We start from the raw sequence: 22,456 nt of genomic DNA on the forward strand, positions 1-22,456 counted from the left end.
ATTTCATATTAATAAGGTGAACAGACTTCTCTTATAAGAGCTGCACAATACTTAAAGCTTTAAAAAGATTCACTGACGGTATGCAATACATTTTTAGCGCTTACTTTTTTTGATTGAAGTGAAATCTATCATCAACGGTCTACTATAAGTTTTTCTTCATTCTTTGTTATATTTCTTTTTTTATATCAATTATTTTTCTTACATCACATGTAACGTTTTATATAGTCTTTATCTAAAGTTTTTATATTCTTAAATATTTGATAATTCAAAAATGTCGAAGAGAAAACGACAAGTTCGAATGTCAGAAATTGAATCTGATGATGATAGTTCACATGAAGAATCTAGTCAAATAATTTCGATTCCCGATCCTAATTATTCTGGCGATAATGATTCTGGTTCAGACAATGAAAATTATAATGATTTTCCTTGTACGTCATATAAAAAAGTATACCAGGGTTATTATGCAAATTTAACTAAATTAAAAGCAGAACATGATTATAACTGGGTTGACGGTGAAAAAAATTGTAAAGATCAAATTGAAAATGAGACACTGTTATCTGACAGCCAGAAAAAAATGATTGTGCAAAGTACACCAGTTCAATTATTCGAATCCTTTTTTTCTGATGAAATCAAAAATTATATTAGTGCAGCAACAAAGGAAAACAATTTTGAACTTTCTCGATCTGATTTAGATATATTTATAGGAATTTTAATTTTTTCATGCTTTAACAAAAGAAAATCACAACGCGACTATTGGTCAACTGATCCCTTTTTGTCTGCTAACGTCGTTTCGTCAGTAATGTCTCGTAATCGATTCGAAAGTATAAAAGCTCATATAAAATATTCTAAAGCATCAGACAATAATCCAAATGATAAAGGATGGCGAGTACGTTCTTTGATAAACTTATTCCAAAAAAACATTCTTCAATTTGGATATTTCCAAACTGCAATGTCAATTGATGAAATGATAATAAAATCATATGCCAAAACGAGCTTGAAACAATTTATTAGAGGAAAACCAATAAGATTTGGATTAAAACTGTGGGGACTGTGTACTAGTAATGGTTATCTCTTAGGTTGGGATTTGTACTGTGGTAAGAATCAAATAGAAACGAATGTGCTGATGAAATGTGCATTAGGTAGCAGAGTAGTAATGAATTTACTAAAAGATTTCCTGCATAATACAACTCCTCGAAAGATAAATCTTTACCATGTCTATTTTGATAATTATTTCACAAGTTTTGATTTGATTTTACACTTACGAAATATAGGATTACGAGCCACAGGTACTATTAGGAATGATAGAGTTAAAATTAAAAACGAAATATGTAAGAAGGCAGAGAGAGGAACATTTGCTGTTAAAAATGACAAAAATAGTCAAATAAATTACATCACTGTAATGGATTCAAAGCCGGTGTCCATAGCATCTACGGCGGCAGGTGTAAATCCAACTCTTCCAATAAAGCGTTATAGTTCTAAAGAACATGAAAAGAAAGAAATCCAATTTCCACACGCTTTTCATATTTATAACAAATATAAGGGAGGAGTTGATACTCATGATGCTCACTGTAATAATTTATTGCCCAGCATCAGAAGTAAAAAATGGACATGGGTAGTTTTTACACGTTTGATTCAGGCATCTATTACAAACTCGGTTGTTATATATAATACTGCTAGTACCGGGAATAAAAAGTCTACAAAAGAGTTTGCGTTAGATATTGCTAAGCATTATTTAGCAAATCGAGAAAAAGAAATTACACAAACTCATGTATCCAAACGTGTAGAAAAGCAGAGCAAATGCTCATCATGTCCCATAAAAACATACAAATTCTGTAAAGGATGCAACGCATATGTTTGCAAAACATGCTTTCCTAACAAACATTAAGAAAGAGTATTGAAAATAGGAAAAATGTGGGTATAAGATAAGTAACCTACTAAATATCAATGACTTGTGACCCTAAAAAATGCTAAAATATTCCAATTTCAGCTTGTAAACGAGATTAATATTTTTTTCTAAAAAACTATTAACTTTGTTGAAAATTTCCCAAGGATAAAAATGTCTTATAATTAATTGAAGAATATTCTAAATTTTTTTCAAATTTTTTATAAACAATTTTTTTTCCTAATATTAGGAGACTGAAATTTAAAAAATTGTTTATAAAAAATTTGAAAAAAATTTAGAATATTCTTCAATTAATTATAAGACATTTTTATCCTTGGAAAATTTTCAATAAAGTTCGTAATTGATGGGAAAAAAGCTTGTGAAATTTTGTAACAAAAAATCGTGTTTGCCGCCATTTTGCTTCGACCATCAAGAATTTTTCATTTCCTACGGACGATATTTTGAAACTTTGGAATGTTTGTGCCAACTTGTGCCCATTTTTAATGAAGAGGAACATCAAATATTAGTAGAAAATTTAACTTTTAAAATTTTTGTCGCAAAATTTTTAGCACTTTTTGAGGAAAAAGTCACTATATCTTTTTTTCACGCAACCAAATCATAATTTAAATTATACCATCTTGTAGAGCGACCTCGAAAACATAAGTAAAGGTATTTTGCGATATGTGCAACAAGATTTAGCACTTTAAATCTGATCGCAAAGTAAACCTTTGATTCTTGCCGTTTTGGGCGTTAATGGGTTAACCAGTGGCTAGATTTTAAAACGGCCAACGGCGTTTTCCTTAGAAAAGTCTCAGGAATAACCTGTTTAAAGGAAGTGCGGCGTTAACGTTCCACCCTGTATACGAACAAATATTTCAGATTAAATTATGGCAATGCTTATTAGAAAGATGTGTAACATTCCAAAGAATCTTCATTTATGTAAAATACAAGTTGACCAGTATTTGGATTTGAATAAATTATACGATAGTAGATTTTTACAAAAGATGCGAAGACAACCAAATATTACAGAAGTTATGTCAACAAGCAATAAAGAAAATGGAGATGGAGCAAAATCAAATATTGTTAAGTAACTGAGATGTTTCATGTTCCTTCAAATATTTATTTTCTTTGAAGATTAAGATTGTTAAATGATGAATGTGTTTTCAGGCTTACTTATAGTGTTATCATTTAGTATTTTACAGTCACTGTGCAAGTGTATTATAGCAAATAGTAATACTTGTGCTTTGACTTAAATACATTTGGTATAATTGAATTAGAAAACCCAGGAAGAAGGTTCGCTCACATATTGACTATTGAAGCTGGATCAAAGATTGTGCTTTTCACTTCTGTATTCTGAGACTTGAAACAGGCAAAGATGAAAGCATTGAAAGATTGGCAAAGTAAGAATAAGCCAATATTAAGAAAATCGTCGTCCATTGCTCAGCCATAATTTAAAGATGAGATTCATTGGATGAAATTCTGTAAAATTGAGTTAATAGCTGCTGATTGTTTTCCTCTGTTACCTATGCTAGTACTCTAGGCCAAAGGCAGTATACTGGTAATTGGTATGGATGAAAAAATGCGTGTTTATTCTCAATTGAAACTCAGTCTAAAAGTTAGTTGTTTTGGCTCCATTTTGCAGCACCAGAAATCCAACCAGTTTCAAGTGTGTAGAAATTTACGAAACGAAAATTTGAGGACTTTGGCACAGGAAATGTTATAAGGACGACTCGCCAATGTATCTCCTATGTCACCTTTGTCAAGAGTTAGCAGCATAAACGTAACAATGATTGGCGCTAAAAATTTAAGAAACGGCGTATGCAAAACGACAATGCCAACTTTGATTATATGCTTCATTGTAGCTTATTTGAAGCTTTACGAATTGCTTGTCCAGTCTTGCCCCTGTATTACCTCAAGCAGCTGATGGAGTTACTGAATTTTGGCAAAGTTAGATGTTGGTAAAATGTCAAATGTTGATAAAAAAAAATGTAAATTAATTAAAACATACATATTTACTTAATTATTTTTATATGTTGAAAGTATGTTTATTGATTATGAAAAATTTAATCAAACTTTTATTATGGTGAAACTGAAAACATTAAAAAAACTAGCCTGAGCATTAATTATGAAGTTCATTTATGCAAAATGCATTACAAATATCAATAAATTCAATGTGTTGATTGTGATATTTTTTCAATATTAATATACATATTTTTATTAGATAAGCGCTGCGTTTCAAAAAATGAGAAGGGTGGAAATTTTCTTTAAATTCTATAGAAATTAAAAGAATAATTTAATTTTTAAAATATTTTACTTTTACAAAACGTTATGAAATCCCACAAAAAATAGACTTCGCTTGTAAAAAAGGCGGCAAGTACATAAACCATCTAACATAAATAATATAGTAAAATTATCCTATTAAAAAAAGTGATGAAATCCAAATATTAGGCAAGTATATTTTTTCACCTTAGCAAAAGTTAAATTTTCGAAAAAAAAGGAACAAAAAAGTTACTTGCCGGGCCCGTAATGTCCATGCACAGTGGGAAATTGAATCGTGTGTGAGATTCAGCTATAGCGTAGTACAGCAAATTTCGGTAGAGGGAATTTTCTCCGAAAAATTACTAGGCCAAATTGGCAAATGTGCACGGTCATCTATAAATTTTTAGTATATGAGTGATTCTCAAATTAGCGCTGTCTTAAGTTAGAACACAGCTATTTAGTTGACATTTCTATTTGAATGTGTGATATGCGTGTGTTTGAACGGCGGAACAATATGGAATAGCAGAAATGGTCTTTAGAAAAGGTTATGGATAGTAAAAATTATCATGTTTAGATAAGTATAAATTTTATTGTTTAATCCCAAATATTCTTCTAATAAAGAGATTTTGATCCTTTGTAAAAACTTATTATATTCTAGGAAAATTACCAGCTATGGAATGCTTTCATCGTTCACCAAATCAGTAACTTGGGATGACGTTAATAGAATAAATCATCATAGAAAGAGAAGTAGCTGTCAGACATTAGGAAACAATGATATCTTAATATTAGAGGTAATTCTGATGATTGTAGGATTTTTATAAACAGCTTGTTGATAGGTTCTTAATAATATTTTCTGTTCGCAGAGTATATATTTAACTGTATATTGCAGGGAAACTACAAGGTGTAAAATACATTCACTGCTCACTAATTGAGCAATTTGGATTGGTGTTATCATAGTAAACTCAAATTCACCCTGGAGAATGAACAGCAACTGTTAACAACAAAAATCTTTCCAGTATTGTCTTGAGGAGGTTGCAATTGTGTGCGCATATTAATTAATATGCTTACAGTACCTTTTAGATGGTAAGTTAAAGAATAAATCTTGATTAGTAATACATAAGAATTTTAGACGTCTTTCGAGAAACAAAATAAATTTTACATTTAGCATACTATAGAGAATTTCATATTAGGTCATGGAGCAATAAAACTATGATCAAAATGTATGCAGTACTCTTTCCACTTAGTATAATTAATATTCTAGTATCGAGCTTACAGTTTTGAAATGTTTATGAATTTTGTAAGTCATAATAGCAACATGTTAGGATATATTGGAGGTATTTCATATCGTTTCAACATCAAATGAAAACTTTTACTTTCTGTTTGTCCAATAGAATAGGCCTTGAACCAGTAATTTCAACACCACCAGATTTAAGGAAATTTATGTTGTCTTATTTGGGAATCAAAGTATGTATTTCCTTTCAATGTTTTCCATAATCAGAGTACCTTTTGTCAAAAGGGAAAACCAATAAAGAGGTTATTCTACTATGTGTACATTTCAAATGAAATGTGAATAAATTTCAGGTAACTTAACAGATAAATAAATGTATTCAATTGGTTATGCCAATATAAAATTTATATAGTGACATAGGTAATTGTAAGTAGTTAATATAGATATTGCTTTATCTTTAATATTGCTCTGGCATATCCTTAACAAATCTTTGCATTCAATAGATCTGTTCTTGTTGCCAACACTTTTAACACTTTATGTACTTTTTACAGCTCCAACTTATACGAAGGATGAAGACAGAAATATGAAAAAGTGCAGAAAGTGTAAAAAGTGTAGGTAACAAGAACAGACCTAATGTATCCGTAGCCACTATAGGGATATTATGCAGGAAGCATTAGAAGGTAATAGTTTAGCTATTCCAGAAACAATATTAATAGGCAAAGCGATACTGGATGAAATTATTGCACCACTAAATTACATTAGTAAATCTATATATATATATATATGTATTATATTGTGTATTACTAGTCATAGAATTTAGAGTAATCGGAATTGTGTGAATTTATAATGTTGAAATTAGACATTTATTATTATATTATGCATTCTATTAACAGCTTAATAATGGAGTTGGCTTGACACAAGGATACTGCAGTTTTCAAAACTCCAGCTCTCCATAGATGTACTTGAGGCAATTTACCTTTCGGCTAAGATAATCAAATATTCAAAGGTATTAACATCACAGACAATATATGAAGCTTGTCTTGACTGGATTTGATTAACACATCAACTAGCATGCAAGAGTATTGTGCAAACATTTCTAAAAGGTAAAATTTCTGCAAACCAGTTAAATAATCTGTGGAGTGTCTTTTAAAAAAATACTTACTTCATATTATGGCCAAATTCATTTCTTTAATACCATTCATCTGCAATTAATCGAATTTGGTAAATTTTTATTATATATTCATGGTTTAAAGAAGACTAAACTTTAAAATGAGCTTTCGAGACAGTTCGTATATGTGTTTGTTTGAATTTTTTTTATATTCTGATGAAAAAAAATACATAGTTGTAATAAGATTCTTTGAAAGGACATTTTTCGTTTGCTCCTTGTAATATATAATAACGCCAATATAAAATAAAAAGTCTCCTTTTTGATGAGAGAGCATTTAGGAATTTTGTTAGACAGATTGTTGCTGTACTGATTATACCTATCTGGCTATAAATGACTTGAAAATCTTTAGAGTTAACAACTATACAGAGCAGCTTGATGTTATATAACTGGAGATATTGCAGCCTTGAAAACTATTTCGATTGAAACAAGAGATGATAAACTAGTATTTTAATTAGGAGCAGTAAGTTTATATTTTAGTTAATGTGCATATTATTGAAACATCAATAGCAGATTTCATGTTACAGTATATGTATCATAACAGTTAATCTGAGGATATTGAGGAGTTCATCTGCTGGGTCAGAAGTCAGCTAGGACTAAAGAATTTTCTTTGGGAAAACAAATCTTAAAGAATTATGATATAGTAATTAATAATCACATTTGGCGAAGATATTTTGTTGGCGGGAAAATTTCTATTGCAAACCACCATTATTTCAATTACAGGATTCTGCCTCTTCGATAAGATTTTCATAAAGCATCGTTTCAGCAACTACTAATGACACGAATAATTAATTTATAATTATTTTTAAGTGAATTTTTTCATCCTTGTTTCTTTCAAGATTTGTATAAAGAATTTTATAATTTTGTAACTTCGTAAAACTGAAACCAATTGTTTCTAAGTAATTTTTTACACTTCTTTTTTACAGGCAAGGACATACGATGCTTCTATTCTTGCTAGTTTGCCAGAGGTGTTACATGTTCGGGCTAGCAGCTGACTACGTTGACCAATGACATTTCTATTGGAGTTTCATGATTGATCCGCTCCTACTTCCCATGCTTAATCTTATGATGGTTTTTGGCAACAGGTGAACAGAGAGTTGACCAATTGCTGTTGTTGAATGCTGAAATCTGATTAGCTCTTGTCATAAACTAGCATAAAATTAATCTCTGCATATAGCACATCGGATGTAGCATGAAATTACAACGAAGAAATTATTATTGTATGAAGCACATGTGACAGCATATATAGTAATCGCTAAGCCATTCAGCCAGCATAGAAGTATTTGATGGAGAGTTAAATAGTTCAGAAAAATACAATGAAAATAGAATACGTTGTTTATATAAATCAGTTTAATTTAAATTATAATAAATACACCGAGCAATATTTATTTTCAAAAGAGTGGTATTTACCGGACCTTGTCCAACTATTTGAGAAGGTGTCATGCGTTCAATATAGCACTCTGTAAATTAATACAAAATCTAATATTAGAAAAATATAAATGTTTTTGCACAAAACACGACTGACCTATTGTTATTCTAAAAACAAATTTAAGAATTCCGAGTAACCGATGCTAAATTGCATGGTCATATAAAGCGAAAAATATTAGAAATAAAATTCATATACGTTATTTGTATAATCTAACCACTTAAATAAAATTTTCTTAAAGAATCTGATGATATATACTTCTATCTCTCAGGGATAGCTTGGCCAATCCCAGAACTATAATAGCAACATCGAAACAAGGAGCTCGGTTAACGCTGAATAACTGTATAATTAAATACTGAACAAGAAAATTGCGTGAATTAAGAATTTTATTCTTAAATCATTTGCACTCTAGACATGAATCTATCGTAATAAAATTTAATGGGATCCAACCGTGTGCCTACTCCTATATATATTGCTTTACTTCTTTTAACTTTACTATATCTTTAATCTGTTTTCTTTTATATAATTAATGAAAATTTCATAATGATTATTTAGGGTGTTCTATTTTAACTTGCACGGTAAATTATCACAAAACCTTTGGACTCTTTGCATGCCTTCTAAAACTGCCGCATAAGATTTTTACTGTAAAAATTTGGTTTCTTTTTTAAATCTATATTTCTGTAGAATTTGAACTGGGAAAATAATATGACACACCCTCTATATATATACACATATATATAGGCTTTTATAATTACCATTGCCTGCAATTAATTTTTTTATTTTCTGAATTGTTTCTTCTTTCTTGAAAGAAGTGATAGTTAAAAAATATCTAATTGCTTGGTTTCCGAGTTTAGCAACGTCTTCTTCAAAATATTTGAAAGCCTTTTCTAAATTTTTATTGAAGCTTTTGTGTCCCTTCCTTTCTTGTAACGTCCTAATCTTTTTGTTATTTTCACATTGCTTCCTCTCTCTTTCTGTTTCTTTTATTAACTCCATTAACTTGACTGTAATTGATGGAGTTACATTATTAATAAAGGATCTATATATTAAATATTATCTGATGGCTTGCTGGAATTACATTGCATATCATAATCGCATCTATATCCAACATGGAAAGTTAGCTGACTCTTTCGAATCTTATTCTACAATGCAGATTTTAATTAATACCAAATCTACGCCAATATTGCTAAACATAATGGTTAGCTGATTAAGAAAGTTTTCAAACTACTACTAAAGGATTCATCTTTATAAGAACAATAACACTTCTGGTCCAGTTTATTTGACTACAGTTATATAGGCGTGCTTTATATTATGAATAACAAATAATATACTTATCAGAATTTTTTTTTTATAGCATTTATAGTTTTTAACCCTTATTTATACCCAAATGTACTACTCATTATTTTTTCATCATCAACTCAAAGCAATTTCAATAGGAGAAACTGCCGTATACAGAATGAATTGATCATTATTTGCAGTTATATTCTGTAATGAAGCCTTTTAATTTGAGAACCATTTTTTAATGAATGCGTTTCGAAGCCTTCGTGTGTAAAAGGGTATACAATTAAATTTCGCTAGTTGAGACTATTAAACATTTTTAACTTGTGATTCTGATGTTAGAATAACTTACAAAAGAATTTAGATAACGGCGGTCGGGCTCCTAATAGAGTATTGATAGTTCGATGATACCGTTCTTGAGCATTGTTCGTGGTGTCCGCAGCTCTATAAATGCTTAAAATATTTGGATCAGTTTTTAAAATCCACTGATTGAAAATATACTTGAGAAGCTTTCTAAATAAAATCTCTAGATCGTAATTACATTCAATTTCCATCTTTATAAGTAAAAATCCAGTTTTTATATATTTCGGCGGTAGATACGGTAAATTATATAATTTTCTTATAAATAAGAATACGCGAGAAGCTAAATTAATATTTGCTTCTTTGACTTTGGTAAAAATTTTTAATTTTTTTATTTGCTTTCGAACTCTCTAAAAGAAAACAGAACACTGCAGTTTTTCTATTTTGAGGTAGAATAATATTTTGATGAGCATACAAGTTAAAGCCATTAAGTGATTTTACTCACGTAGACATAATGAAAGTAGCAGCCTTGCATTTTGACTGAACAAAATGTAACTGCTATGGCATTCTGCAATCCTTTCTCAAAGTCTGTTATGCAAATTTCCGGTTTAAAATCAGGTAGAATTTCGCTTTTAATGAATTTAAATACACTAATATAGAATTCTTGTTTTTTTGTATCCAATAAAATCCATAGAAATGGAAAAAACTGTAAAAATGGTAATAATTAATGATTAACGTAAACATTAAGTTTTAACCAAAATATATTGTACTGGACAATACTATGTAAAATATTATCACGCATAAATACCTTGTCTTTAATTTTACCCATAATTGTAATTATTTGAGTCGCATCCTTTAATGGTACAGTTTTAAATGTACCATCTAAACTAATAGTTTTACATTCACTTAAAGTGCTGCATAAATTTTTATCATAAAATATAATAGCTGTATAGCTTCCTTCAGTATATTGTAATGTTTCAATTTCATATTTCTCTTCTCCTTCGGAAAATGTTAAGAAATTCCTCCATTTATTATTGTTTAAAACTTTTGAACAATCTTTTATAGTTTTAGGAGACGCAGGGAATCTTTTGCGTTTCCATTTGTTTATAGATCTTTTAATTTCAGGAAATGAAATTTTTTGTGCTGCCATTGGGTGTCTAAGAAATTAATTCCTTTAGCTAATTAAAATATATTTTAATTAAACAATTATACTTTTTGGCGCATATATTGTACGCCTGTTTCGACGTGCTTGGCATTATTTCAACAGTATCATAGATACTCTTTCTAAACTCCGCTAATAGCTTATAATCCAATGGTTTTTCGTGGGAATGGATTGTACCACTGTTAAACATGTTATTGATCAATTTCGCTGTCCCCCTACAGCCTTCTACATTACATTTTAAATAGCTACAAAAAAAATATTTTTTGGAAAGTCATAATTAGGTGGAATTGTAATAGTAATAAACTTACATAACACTCTCTCCATTTACTTTTACGTATGATTTACTTTTGTGATACACATATCCATCTTCGTAATATACAGCTAAACATTTCTTTATTTCCATATTACCCAAGAACAACTTATTAATGTACGACAGTTTGTAAATAAACTAATTAACCCTAAATTATTAAGATATCAATGGTGCTTCTGGAAAAAACTGACGAATAATTTTAGGAAAAAGAGCATCGATGCAGGTAAAGTTTTTCTTGTTCGATTCAGTATTTAAATAAATTAAAAATTATGATTTTTAAATAAATGCTTATTTTTAGCAATAGCTTAAAGATATTGTTATAAAGGGAAATTTTTTGGGTATCCACCAGCGGTGGCTAACCCAGGCTATTTGAAATAAACTTTCTAATGATATATACCTTCAACAATGAGATATACATGTGTTACAAGTATTGGATTTCGGTAAATTATTTGAAATAACGTTTTGCTTAAACAACATGCTTTCCTATTTGAATTTAATTTTAATTATACAAGAATATGATAGATATTTAATTTTTAAAAGAGAAATTAGAAATATAGAAGTCATAAAAATTTTACTTCATAAAGTTGATATAAACAGTAAAAGTTTGGCTACTTCAATGTACATATAATATACATTATGAATTTAAAAATATATTTAAATATTCCTTTAAATAAAAGTTTTATAAAACAGTCTTGGGAGGAACGCAATTAAAGTATTATTTATCATTCTACTTCAATTGGTGTGAATTAATGGTGAAGTATCGCTATAGGTCACGTAAAATGGGACCCTTCATATAAATTCAAAAGTTTCATGCGTTCTTAATGGGAATCTATTTAGCAGTCGTCCTGCTAACGTTTCACGATCCTACTATAATAAAAATTAAATTAAAATACTTGCCTTGAACGTATAAGTTACGAAAAGCTGTCGACAATTAATTAAAAGAATAAACATGCAAGAAACGGCGATGCAATTTAAAAAGTCAAGATGATCATCATATTTCCGTTAGGACGTATTCAACAGCTAAAGCACCAGCAATCTATTTTGACGTATGGCCTTTAAAGCAGAGAAGAATTTTCTAAAACATGTTTGTCAATTGTATAACTATATAGGTTTTGTGATAATTTACCGTGCAAGTTAAAATAGAACACCCTAAATAATCATTATGAAATTTTCATTAATTATATAAAAGAAAACAGATTAAAGATATAGTAAAGTTAAAAGAAGTAAAGCAATATATATAGGAGTAGGCACACGGTTGGATCCCATTAAATTTTATTACGATAGATTCATGTCTAGAGTGCAAATGATTTAAGAATAAAATTCTTAATTCACGCAATTTTCTTGTTCAGTATTTAATTATACAGTTATTCAGCGTTAACCGAGCTCCTTGTTTCGATGTTGCTATTATAGTTCTGGGATTGGCCAAGCTATCCCTGAGAGATAGAAGTATATATCATCAGATTCTTTAAGAAAATTTTATTTAAGTGGTTAGATTATACAAATAACGTATATGAATTTTATTTCTAATATTTTTCGCTTTATATGACCATGCAATTTAGCATCGGTTACTCGGAATTCTTAAATTTGTTTTTAGAATAACAATAGGTCAGTCGTGTTTTGTGCAAAAACATTTATATTTTTCTAATATTAGATTTTGTATTAATTTACAGAGTGCTATATTGAACGCATGACACCTTCTCAAATAGTTGGACAAGGTCCGGTAAATACCACTCTTTTGAAAATAAATATTGCTCGGTGTATTTATTATAATTTAAATTAAACTGATTTATATAAACAACGTATTCTATTTTCATTGTATTTTTCTGAACTATTTAACTCTCCATCAAATACTTCTATGCTGGCTGAATGGCTTAGCGATTACTATATATGCTGTCACATGTGCTTCATACAATAATAATTTCTTCGTTGTAATTTCATGCTACATCCGATGTGCTATATGCAGAGATTAATTTTATGCTAGTTTATGACAAGAGCTAATCAGATTTCAGCATTCAACAACAGCAATTGGTCAACTCTCTGTTCACCTGTTGCCAAAAACCATCATAAGATTAAGCATGGGAAGTAGGAGCGGATCAATCATGAAACTCCAATAGAAATGTCATTGGTCAACGTAGTCAGCTGCTAGCCCGAACATGTAACACCTCTGGCAAACTAGCAAGAATAGAAGCATCGTATGTCCTTGCCTGTAAAAAAGAAGTGTAAAAAATTACTTAGAAACAATTGGTTTCAGTTTTACGAAGTTACAAAATTATAAAATTCTTTATACAAATCTTGAAAGAAACAAGGATGAAAAAATTCACTTAAAAATAATTATAAATTAATTATTCGTGTCATTAGTAGTTGCTGAAACGATGCTTTATGAAAATCTTATCGAAGAGGCAGAATCCTGTAATTGAAATAATGGTGGTTTGCAATAGAAATTTTCCCGCCAACAAAATATCTTCGCCAAATGTGATTATTAATTACTATATCATAATTCTTTAAGATTTGTTTTCCCAAAGAAAATTCTTTAGTCCTAGCTGACTTCTGACCCAGCAGATGAACTCCTCAATATCCTCAGATTAACTGTTATGATACATATACTGTAACATGAAATCTGCTATTGATGTTTCAATAATATGCACATTAACTAAAATATAAACTTACTGCTCCTAATTAAAATACTAGTTTATCATCTCTTGTTTCAATCGAAATAGTTTTCAAGGCTGCAATATCTCCAGTTATATAACATCAAGCTGCTCTGTATAGTTGTTAACTCTAAAGATTTTCAAGTCATTTATAGCCAGATAGGTATAATCAGTACAGCAACAATCTGTCTAACAAAATTCCTAAATGCTCTCTCATCAAAAAGGAGACTTTTTATTTTATATTGGCGTTATTATATATTACAAGGAGCAAACGAAAAATGTCCTTTCAAAGAATCTTATTACAACTATGTATTTTTTTTCATCAGAATATAAAAAAAATTCAAACAAACACATATACGAACTGTCTCGAAAGCTCATTTTAAAGTTTAGTCTTCTTTAAACCATGAATATATAATAAAAATTTACCAAATTCGATTAATTGCAGATGAATGGTATTAAAGAAATGAATTTGGCCATAATATGAAGTAAGTATTTTTTTAAAAGACACTCCACAGATTATTTAACTGGTTTGCAGAAATTTTACCTTTTAGAAATGTTTGCACAATACTCTTGCATGCTAGTTGATGTGTTAATCAAATCCAGTCAAGACAAGCTTCATATATTGTCTGTGATGTTAATACCTTTGAATATTTGATTATCTTAGCCGAAAGGTAAATTGCCTCAAGTACATCTATGGAGAGCTGGAGTTTTGAAAACTGCAGTATCCTTGTGTCAAGCCAACTCCATTATTAAGCTGTTAATAGAATGCATAATATAATAATAAATGTCTAATTTCAACATTATAAATTCACACAATTCCGATTCCTCTAAATTCTATGACTAGTAATACACAATATAATACATATATATATATATATATAGATTTACTAATGTAATTTAGTGGTGCAATAATTTCATCCAGTATCGCTTTGCCTATTAATATTGTTTCTGGAATAGCTAAACTATTACCTTCTAATGCTTCCTGCATAATATCCCTATAGTGGCTACGGATACATTAGGTCTGTTCTTGTTACCTACACTTTTTACACTTTCTGCACTTTTTCATATTTCTGTCTTCATCCTTCGTATAAGTTGGAGCTGTAAAAAGTACATAAAGTGTTAAAAGTGTTGGCAACAAGAACAGATCTATTGAATGCAAAGATTTGTTAAGGATATGCCAGAGCAATATTAAAGATAAAGCAATATCTATATTAACTACTTGCAATTACCTATGTCACTATATAAATTTTATATTGGCATAACCAATTGAATACATTTATTTATCTGTTAAGTTACCTGAAATTTATTCACATTTCATTTGAAATGTACACATAGTAGAATAACCTCTTTATTGGTTTTCCCTTTTGACAAAAGGTACTCTGGTTATGGAAAACATTGAAAGGAAATACATACTTTGATTCCCAAATAAGACAACATAAATTTCCTTAAATCTGGTGGTGTTGAAATTACTGGTTCAAGGCCTATTCTATTGGACAAACAGAAAGTAAAAGTTTTCATTTGATGTTGAAACGATATGAAATACCTCCAATATATCCTAACATGTTGCTATTATGACTTACAAAATTCATAAACATTTCAAAACTGTAAGCTCGATACTAGAATATTAATTATACTAAGTGGAAAGAGTACTGCATACATTTTGATCATAGTTTTATTGCTCCATGACCTAATATGAAATTCTCTATAGTATGCTAAATGTAAAATTTATTTTGTTTCTCGAAAGACGTCTAAAATTCTTATGTATTACTAATCAAGATTTATTCTTTAACTTACCATCTAAAAGGTACTGTAAGCATATTAATTAATATGCGCACACAATTGCAACCTCCTCAAGACAATACTGGAAAGATTTTTGTTGTTAACAGTTGCTGTTCATTCTCCAGGGTGAATTTGAGTTTACTATGATAACACCAATCCAAATTGCTCAATTAGTGAGCAGTGAATGTATTTTACACCTTGTAGTTTCCCTGCAATATACAGTTAAATATATACTCTGCGAACAGAAAATATTATTAAGAACCTATCAACAAGCTGTTTATAAAAATCCTACAATCATCAGAATTACCTCTAATATTAAGATATCATTGTTTCCTAATGTCTGACAGCTACTTCTCTTTCTATGATGATTTATTCTATTAACGTCATCCCAAGTTACTGATTTGGTGAACGATGAAAGCATTCCATAGCTGGTAATTTTCCTAGAATATAATAAGTTTTTACAAAGGATCAAAATCTCTTTATTAGAAGAATATTTGGGATTAAACAATAAAATTTATACTTATCTAAACATGATAATTTTTACTATCCATAACCTTTTCTAAAGACCATTTCTGCTATTCCATATTGTTCCGCCGTTCAAACACACGCATATCACACATTCAAATAGAAATGTCAACTAAATAGCTGTGTTCTAACTTAAGACAGCGCTAATTTGAGAATCACTCATATACTAAAAATTTATAGATGACCGTGCACATTTGCCAATTTGGCCTAGTAATTTTTCGGAGAAAATTCCCTCTACCCAAATTTCATGTTAAAATACAGAGTGAAGTTAGCCGAACCACACACGATTCAATTTCCCACTGTGCATGGACATTACGGGCCCGCCAAGTAACTTCGTTGTTCCTTTTTTTTTCATAAATTTAACTTTTGCTAAGGTGAAAAAATACACTTGCCTAATATTTGGATTTCACTACTTTTTTTAATAGGATAATTTTACTATATTATTTATGATAAATGGTTTATGTACTTGCCGCCTTTTTTTCCAGGCGAAGTCTGTTTTTTGTGGGATGCCATCAACGCAGACCTTCTGATTAATGTGTATGTTGCCGCTCATTTTGATTTCTAGTTGTAGGCTACTCCAGTCAAATTAAGGTTAAAATGCTCAAATATATATGTATAAAAATACTTAAGTTTGCGTTTCTTTATTTGTTGTTTAACGACGGTCTACTTAAGAAAATAAATTTCGCAAAATTTGAAGTCTTAGGGTATGAGCTTAGGGGGGATATATAAGTAAAATTTGCTTTTGACTACTTTTTTTCATTAATATGAACGACGGTGGGATGAAAGAAGGGTAAATAATTATATCTCGACTTCTGTTGACTGAAAAATATCTTTTTTATTTTTTATATTACTCAAAAAAATATCTAAAAATTGTATTTAAAAAGTTATAAATCAAAATGCGAAAAATTGGTATAAGTTAACTTATTTAATTTACAATCTCTTAAGCTAAAATGGTTTTGATTGGACAAATATTCATATGGTTTTTATACATCTCATAATTTACTAGATCAGTTTGATTAATTAAATTCTATAATTTTACGCAAATAGAGCATGGACATAGGGCGCTTAAGTTGATTTTGTTCGATCACGTATACACATACAGTGCTTTTAACTATAGTGTAGTATATCATTTTCCATGTTAAATTACAGAGTGAAACTAGCCGAACCACACACGATTCAATTTCCCACTGTGTACTACTGACACCTCTTCAAATAACCAATTAATATACGAAGTTATAAATAAAATACGTATGATAATTGTCCAAAAGCTAAATAATATGGGTTACCATGGATTACTTATATACCATCTAGGCAAGAATACCATGCATTTTAAAAAAACTGTGCTTACAAATTTATTCGCAAGATGGTGTGGAATACAGTTTATTTCAAACTATTTTCATTAAACAAATGTAAAGTCTTTTCCAATCGATCAGAATATCAGTATTCAAGATATTCAGTTAACGGGATCCCTCACGCGTGCTTTACCGACAGTACAAGTCAATATACAATTCGTTTAATAAAAGTCAAATGCGAAGCAAATTGCAAAAACGGGCTTCTTTATGACAAGGTGCCAATTATAACGAGTCAATCGAGCTTAAAAAAACTCAAATCGGATGAAGAATAACGCTGTACCACTGTCCCGCGTTCTTGAAGTGGAAATAACCAAAAGTTACTTCTCTTCAAGAACGTGGCACAATGGTACAGGGTTATTTTTCAACTAATTTGAGTGTTTTTAAGTTCGTTTGACTCGTTAGGACTGGCACATTGTCCTACAAACCCACGATTGTTCAATACGCTTTGCATTTGAATTTTATTAAACTAATTGTTTATTGAATTGAACTATCGATAAAGTAGGCGTGAGGGATCCCGTTAACTTATTAATTTCCCAAATTTTTCAGACTTTTTCAGTATTACTTTAACCACACTGAATACAACAAATGTTATCAGTTTTTTTTTCAAGCAAAGTAAAAAAAAAGATCTAATGATCAATCCGAATTACTATAGACCTCTCCCCTTCTTCCTTTCTGATAGCTCACGTAAATACTCGATGTGATAAGCTGCTATTTCCCACCCCACGGTAACTGGCACTAAACTGCTGTCAACCGTTCGAAAATACAGTATGCAGTACCTAATGCAGTACGCTTATTAAAAAACGAACGTTGATTGCAATACACTGTGATGACGTAGTACTGCCAGTACTGCCAGCACAAAAACTAACGCACTCTTAATCGTATGTAGTATGTATGTAGTACAAGTCAGCCGCAATCAGTCGGAACTTGGATCGTAGCTACTTCGCAGAGCTGCCAACGCAAATTGACCTTTTTCAGGTTTATTTTTATTTTGTTGGGAATGCTACTTTCCATTTTAAAACGGCCATTCACATACATTTTAGTTACCAATTACGTTGCTTCCAGGAAAATTCAAATCAAAAATCGGTGATATAACCGTTACATTTTAGCAAATGTAAAAGGTGAAAATAAATAAAAAGTGATAAACAGTTTCAATACGTAAAATTTTTAATTTAATTCATTTTGTTAAGAATTCAAGTATGTATGAACTTATAATATCAAATGGTGAATTCAAAATTCAAAAATATCATAAAATGGCTACTAAAAATAAGAAACGAACTAAAAATGTTAATATTATATGTCGACATTGTAAGTATAAAAAATTCCATTGTTAATAACAATCAACAAACCCATACAGCACACTTGACTAAACGTTGTTTTATAGACATCATTTAGTCATCCAATTGACTAAAAGACACCTAAAAGTTGTCTTAAATCTATTAGGTGCTCTATGGGAAGTCATTTTTAGTAAAAAAATTTAATTTTATACTTACAGCTAATTTGTCAACGCTTGAAAAAATGAAACAAAATTTATTAAAAGATGTTCCAAGAGTATCTTTATCATCCGATAATGATACACCTGAGAAAGCTATCTCCTTTAATAAAGCCAAAAACCGTAATTCAGGTACGAAAACTTTTTACTATTTAAAAGCTATTGAAATAATTAAAAAGCTTAAACTGATTCTACATCTTACAGATATTAATAAACCAATAAATGTAATACCTGAAGTATTATCGATAAACAGTACTCTAGTCAAAAATATAGAATACAAGTAAATTTTTACTACATTATTAAGTACTGAGTGCCATAACTTTCAGTCGGATTAAGTGCATGTGACATAAAATATAATCATTTATAATGTTCTACATACATATATAGTATGTCACATATAATATACCATAATTACCTAATCTAACTGAAAGGTTTGGCCCTTATTGTTCATGAGCTTCACCTTTATTAATCTTTTCTTCTTTCTCAGTAATAGTAATAATTATGAAGATGCAACCAATGATATTAATAATTGTAATAAGTCACCAGAGTCTATAGTTGAATCGATAAAAGAGATGGGACAAGAAGATATAACGAGTAATTATATGCAGCTAATAACTGACATATAGGAACAATAATGATAGTGCGTTGGCTGATAACATACAAATAAGTCTGAAAGAATCAGATGAAAAAGGTAACATTCCTAATTGTAAATTCAAGGAGCTACAGACTTAAGATAAGAGTTATTATTATACTGTTTACTCACACTTTATAATTCAACACTGATACGTAAAACAAGACAGTGGATAATAGTAAATTTTATTCTTTCGCTTTATCAAATATCAACATTTGTCAAATATCTAATTTATTTTTTACTTAACAAAGCCTGTTCTTACAATATTATCGAATAGTTACCTATTTTGAATGATTTTAATTTTCAATAGGAATAAATAATTTCATGGATACAAGAACTGAAGTTCTATCGTCAAACACTATTCCAGTTCAAAATATAAAATACAAGTAAGTTTTTACTATATTCTTATTTGATATTTATTGTTCATGTGTTTCACCTTTATTAATCTTTTCCTCATTCACTAACAGTAATAATTATGAGGATGCAACCAATGATAATTGTAATAAGTCACCAGAGTCTATAGTTGAATCGATAAAAGAGATGGGACAAGAAGATATAATGAATAACTATATGCAGCTAATATCTGATAGCAATAATAATGTTGGTGCATTAGGTGACAACGTAAAATAAGTATGAAAGAACCAGATAAAAAAGGTAATGTTCCTTTTAATTTTAAACAGCTGCAGAATTGAGTGAATAATAGTTACGGTATAATATATATGTCAGTTTTATATTTCAAAGCGAATATATAGAATAAGATAGTAAATAACAGGAAGCTTTATTCTTTTATTTTGCCAAATACTAGGATTAGTAAAATCTATAATATTTTTAAATTTAGCAAAGTAAATTTTTACTGTATGATAAAAAGCATTATCACTATTTTTTAAAGGCTTAAGTTACCAAAATATTGAGGAATAACATACTAAATGTAATTTGAAAATTACTAATCCATTTTCACATTATTATATTTTTCCAACAAGTATTTCAAGGATGATTCTACAATTTGGTATTATAGATATACTTTTTAGTTAATTCTAATACTTTGATCAGTTTAGATATGTACAGATGCAATTCACATTTGTTTGAAACAAATATCACAAATGAATTGCTTTTAATACCGTATTAATTTTTTTACAGATATTTCTAAGCCCACAGTTGTAAAAGATGAAGTATTTTGTAAAAAAGTTGTAATAAAAAGAGGTGATTGCAAGTAAGTATTTGAATATTATAATTTTATGAAAATATGAATGTAATTTATATTAGTGACCTAAAAAGGAACATGCTTCGAAGTCGGATACTATAAAAATGCTCCGGTAAGTGGAGGAAAGGATTAATTTACTGATTTTACTCAATAGTTGGGCGCCAGGTTCGATGACGGAACCGTAGCATCCGAATTTGGGTGGCATGTATTCCCCAGGTTCTCCAGGCTAGTCAGGTGGTTAAAATGGTAGAGGGGCTGGGTCAGGATCAGGAGCATATATAAGCTGAATGGTAAAGGCGTAATAAATGAAATCTGGGTACTTCCGGGGAGAACTCATCTTTATTTCCCCGCGTTACTAGGTTATCGCTTGCACCCATACAATTACACTCACTCATACAATCAAACCCAATTATACTGGACAACCACACCACATACACGCTCATATTAGGCACACGAGACGGAATACGGAGACTCGATTCGGGCGGATATTCACCCGTCTTTCTCTGTGTGTCCTCGGTTCCTCCCGATGTCGGGGAGTAGACGGTCCCAAATCTTATGGCCAAATCCTTACAGAGGCACTTTCTCGGAGCCTAGCTACCTCGAACCCCACGGGGAGGCCCTGGGCACACACTCCTCGACCGCGCTCGTCGAAGAGGCCCCGCCAGGAGGTGATGCTCGGCCTGAGGGTTCGCGACAGGATTCCCGGCACCTCGAACAGCTCCTTATCTCGGCAAAGTCGCAGGTCCGGTGCACCTCCCTCACCCGATCGGACACCACCCACCTGGGGGACGGGGATCGGCGCATCGGGCTCGGGTATAGCTCGATGGACCAACCGACGGTCTCTTTCCTTACTAAATCTTTAGGGGATCTGTCCATTCCGCACAGGAATTCTCCCTTCTTTAATCTGCCCTTCCGCAGGTGGACTCCTAGGGAGGGGCGTCCCGAGCCGACCCATGACTTCGCACCGAGGGGACCTCTCCACCCTCACACCACCTCCTGACCACCGGTCCGAACACCCGAAATGGACCACCGGGAGAGATCGACACTCACCGGGCAAACCATCTTCGGGGAAAACCGGGAATACCAGGGACTCACGGTCAGGGCCTCCTCAAGGCGCCTCCCCCTTCCTGGGACGGTCCTCCCTGCTAAGCCGCGCACACACAGAGAGTACCCGAAGGATATTAACTTCTAACCTGACCCTTATAATTCCAGTAGCAGTTCCTCGGAGGCCCTACCGGTCACCTCCTCTCCCCGCTTCCTGGGATGCCTCTGTCCAGGTTTCCTTCGGGACTCCTCCATCCTCTCTCTTCTCCGGGATTCTCTACGATCTGGAGTCCTCGTACCAGCCTTCTTCTACGACGGTCTTCGCTGTCCGGGAGAGAGACCCTTCCTTCACCACGGCCTCAGCTCCAAGAGCCCAACTCTTTAGTTCGCTCCTACTCACATCATCTTCTTCTCCTCTTCTTCCCCACTCCTTCGCTATTTCCTTCTCCAATGTTGATGGTTTTTGTCAACAGCGGATGATTATATGAAAATCTCATATAATACGATAGCCTATTGATTGGCTAGTAGGACTCTCCTGAGTCCGCGGGGCCTTTAATTCGCCCATTCTCCGCATAACCAGTCAGCGGATGTTTTTAGCTCTGGTCATAGTGGCATTAGCTTCGCCTACTCCACGAAGGCTTTCGGGTCGGAGTGGGTATCCTCTCTCTCTCTCTCTCTCTCTCCTGTCAGGCAATCCGTTCTCACCTTCCGCACTGCTACTCGATGCGTAATCTCCCATTTTCCCATTTGTAACATAACAATTCCCCGTAATTCCGT

The 22,456-nt window shown here is 31.4% G+C and overlaps 3 protein-coding genes and 2 long non-coding RNA genes across 5 annotated transcripts; 3 read left to right on the forward strand and 2 right to left on the reverse strand.

Annotated features, from left to right (window-relative positions):
- The first annotated feature begins 271 nt into the window (after nucleotides 1–271).
- On the forward strand, nucleotides 272–1,885 carry LOC136784766 (piggyBac transposable element-derived protein 3-like). The gene has a single exon (XM_066745654.1). It carries the CDS (start codon nucleotides 272–274, stop codon nucleotides 1,883–1,885), a length of 1,614 nt encoding a protein of 537 aa, XP_066601751.1.
- Nucleotides 1,886–4,783: 2,898 nt separating this feature from the next.
- LOC136784769 (uncharacterized) lies at nucleotides 4,784–5,629 on the forward strand. The gene is made up of 3 exons (XR_010824455.1): nucleotides 4,784–4,932; nucleotides 5,031–5,224; nucleotides 5,533–5,629. It is a non-coding gene; the product is annotated as an uncharacterized lncRNA (long non-coding RNA).
- A 3,895-nt stretch (nucleotides 5,630–9,524) lies between these two features.
- On the reverse strand, nucleotides 9,525–11,103 carry LOC136784767 (uncharacterized). The gene is made up of 6 exons (XM_066745655.1): nucleotides 11,009–11,103; nucleotides 10,751–10,945; nucleotides 10,347–10,695; nucleotides 10,044–10,244; nucleotides 9,591–9,948; nucleotides 9,525–9,544 (listed from the first exon to the last, which is right to left on the reverse strand). The coding sequence occupies exons 1-6, from the start codon at nucleotides 11,101–11,103 to the stop codon at nucleotides 9,525–9,527; spliced, it is 1,218 nt and encodes a 405-aa protein (XP_066601752.1).
- A 3,595-nt stretch (nucleotides 11,104–14,698) lies between these two features.
- Nucleotides 14,699–15,893, reverse strand: LOC136784750 (uncharacterized). The gene is made up of 4 exons (XR_010824454.1): nucleotides 15,745–15,893; nucleotides 15,453–15,646; nucleotides 14,955–15,144; nucleotides 14,699–14,756 (listed from the first exon to the last, which is right to left on the reverse strand). It is a non-coding gene; the product is annotated as an uncharacterized lncRNA (long non-coding RNA).
- Nucleotides 15,894–18,510: 2,617 nt separating this feature from the next.
- LOC136784768 (probable basic-leucine zipper transcription factor S) lies at nucleotides 18,511–20,885 on the forward strand. Its single transcript, XM_066745656.1, has 10 exons — nucleotides 18,511–18,619; nucleotides 18,807–18,935; nucleotides 19,008–19,083; nucleotides 19,291–19,397; nucleotides 19,745–19,820; nucleotides 19,902–20,055; nucleotides 20,450–20,501; nucleotides 20,572–20,634; nucleotides 20,710–20,747; nucleotides 20,790–20,885. The coding sequence occupies exons 1-10, from the start codon at nucleotides 18,511–18,513 to the stop codon at nucleotides 20,883–20,885; spliced, it is 900 nt and encodes a 299-aa protein (XP_066601753.1).
- Nucleotides 20,886–22,456: the final 1,571 nt, after the last annotated feature.

The sequence above is a fragment of the Prorops nasuta genome, unplaced genomic scaffold, assembly GCF_024137725.1.
Source record: "Prorops nasuta isolate Cenicafe-Biocafe unplaced genomic scaffold, Cenicafe_Pnas_1.2 PNAS00068, whole genome shotgun sequence".
In the NCBI taxonomy this organism is placed as follows: Eukaryota; Metazoa; Arthropoda; class Insecta; order Hymenoptera; family Bethylidae; genus Prorops; species Prorops nasuta.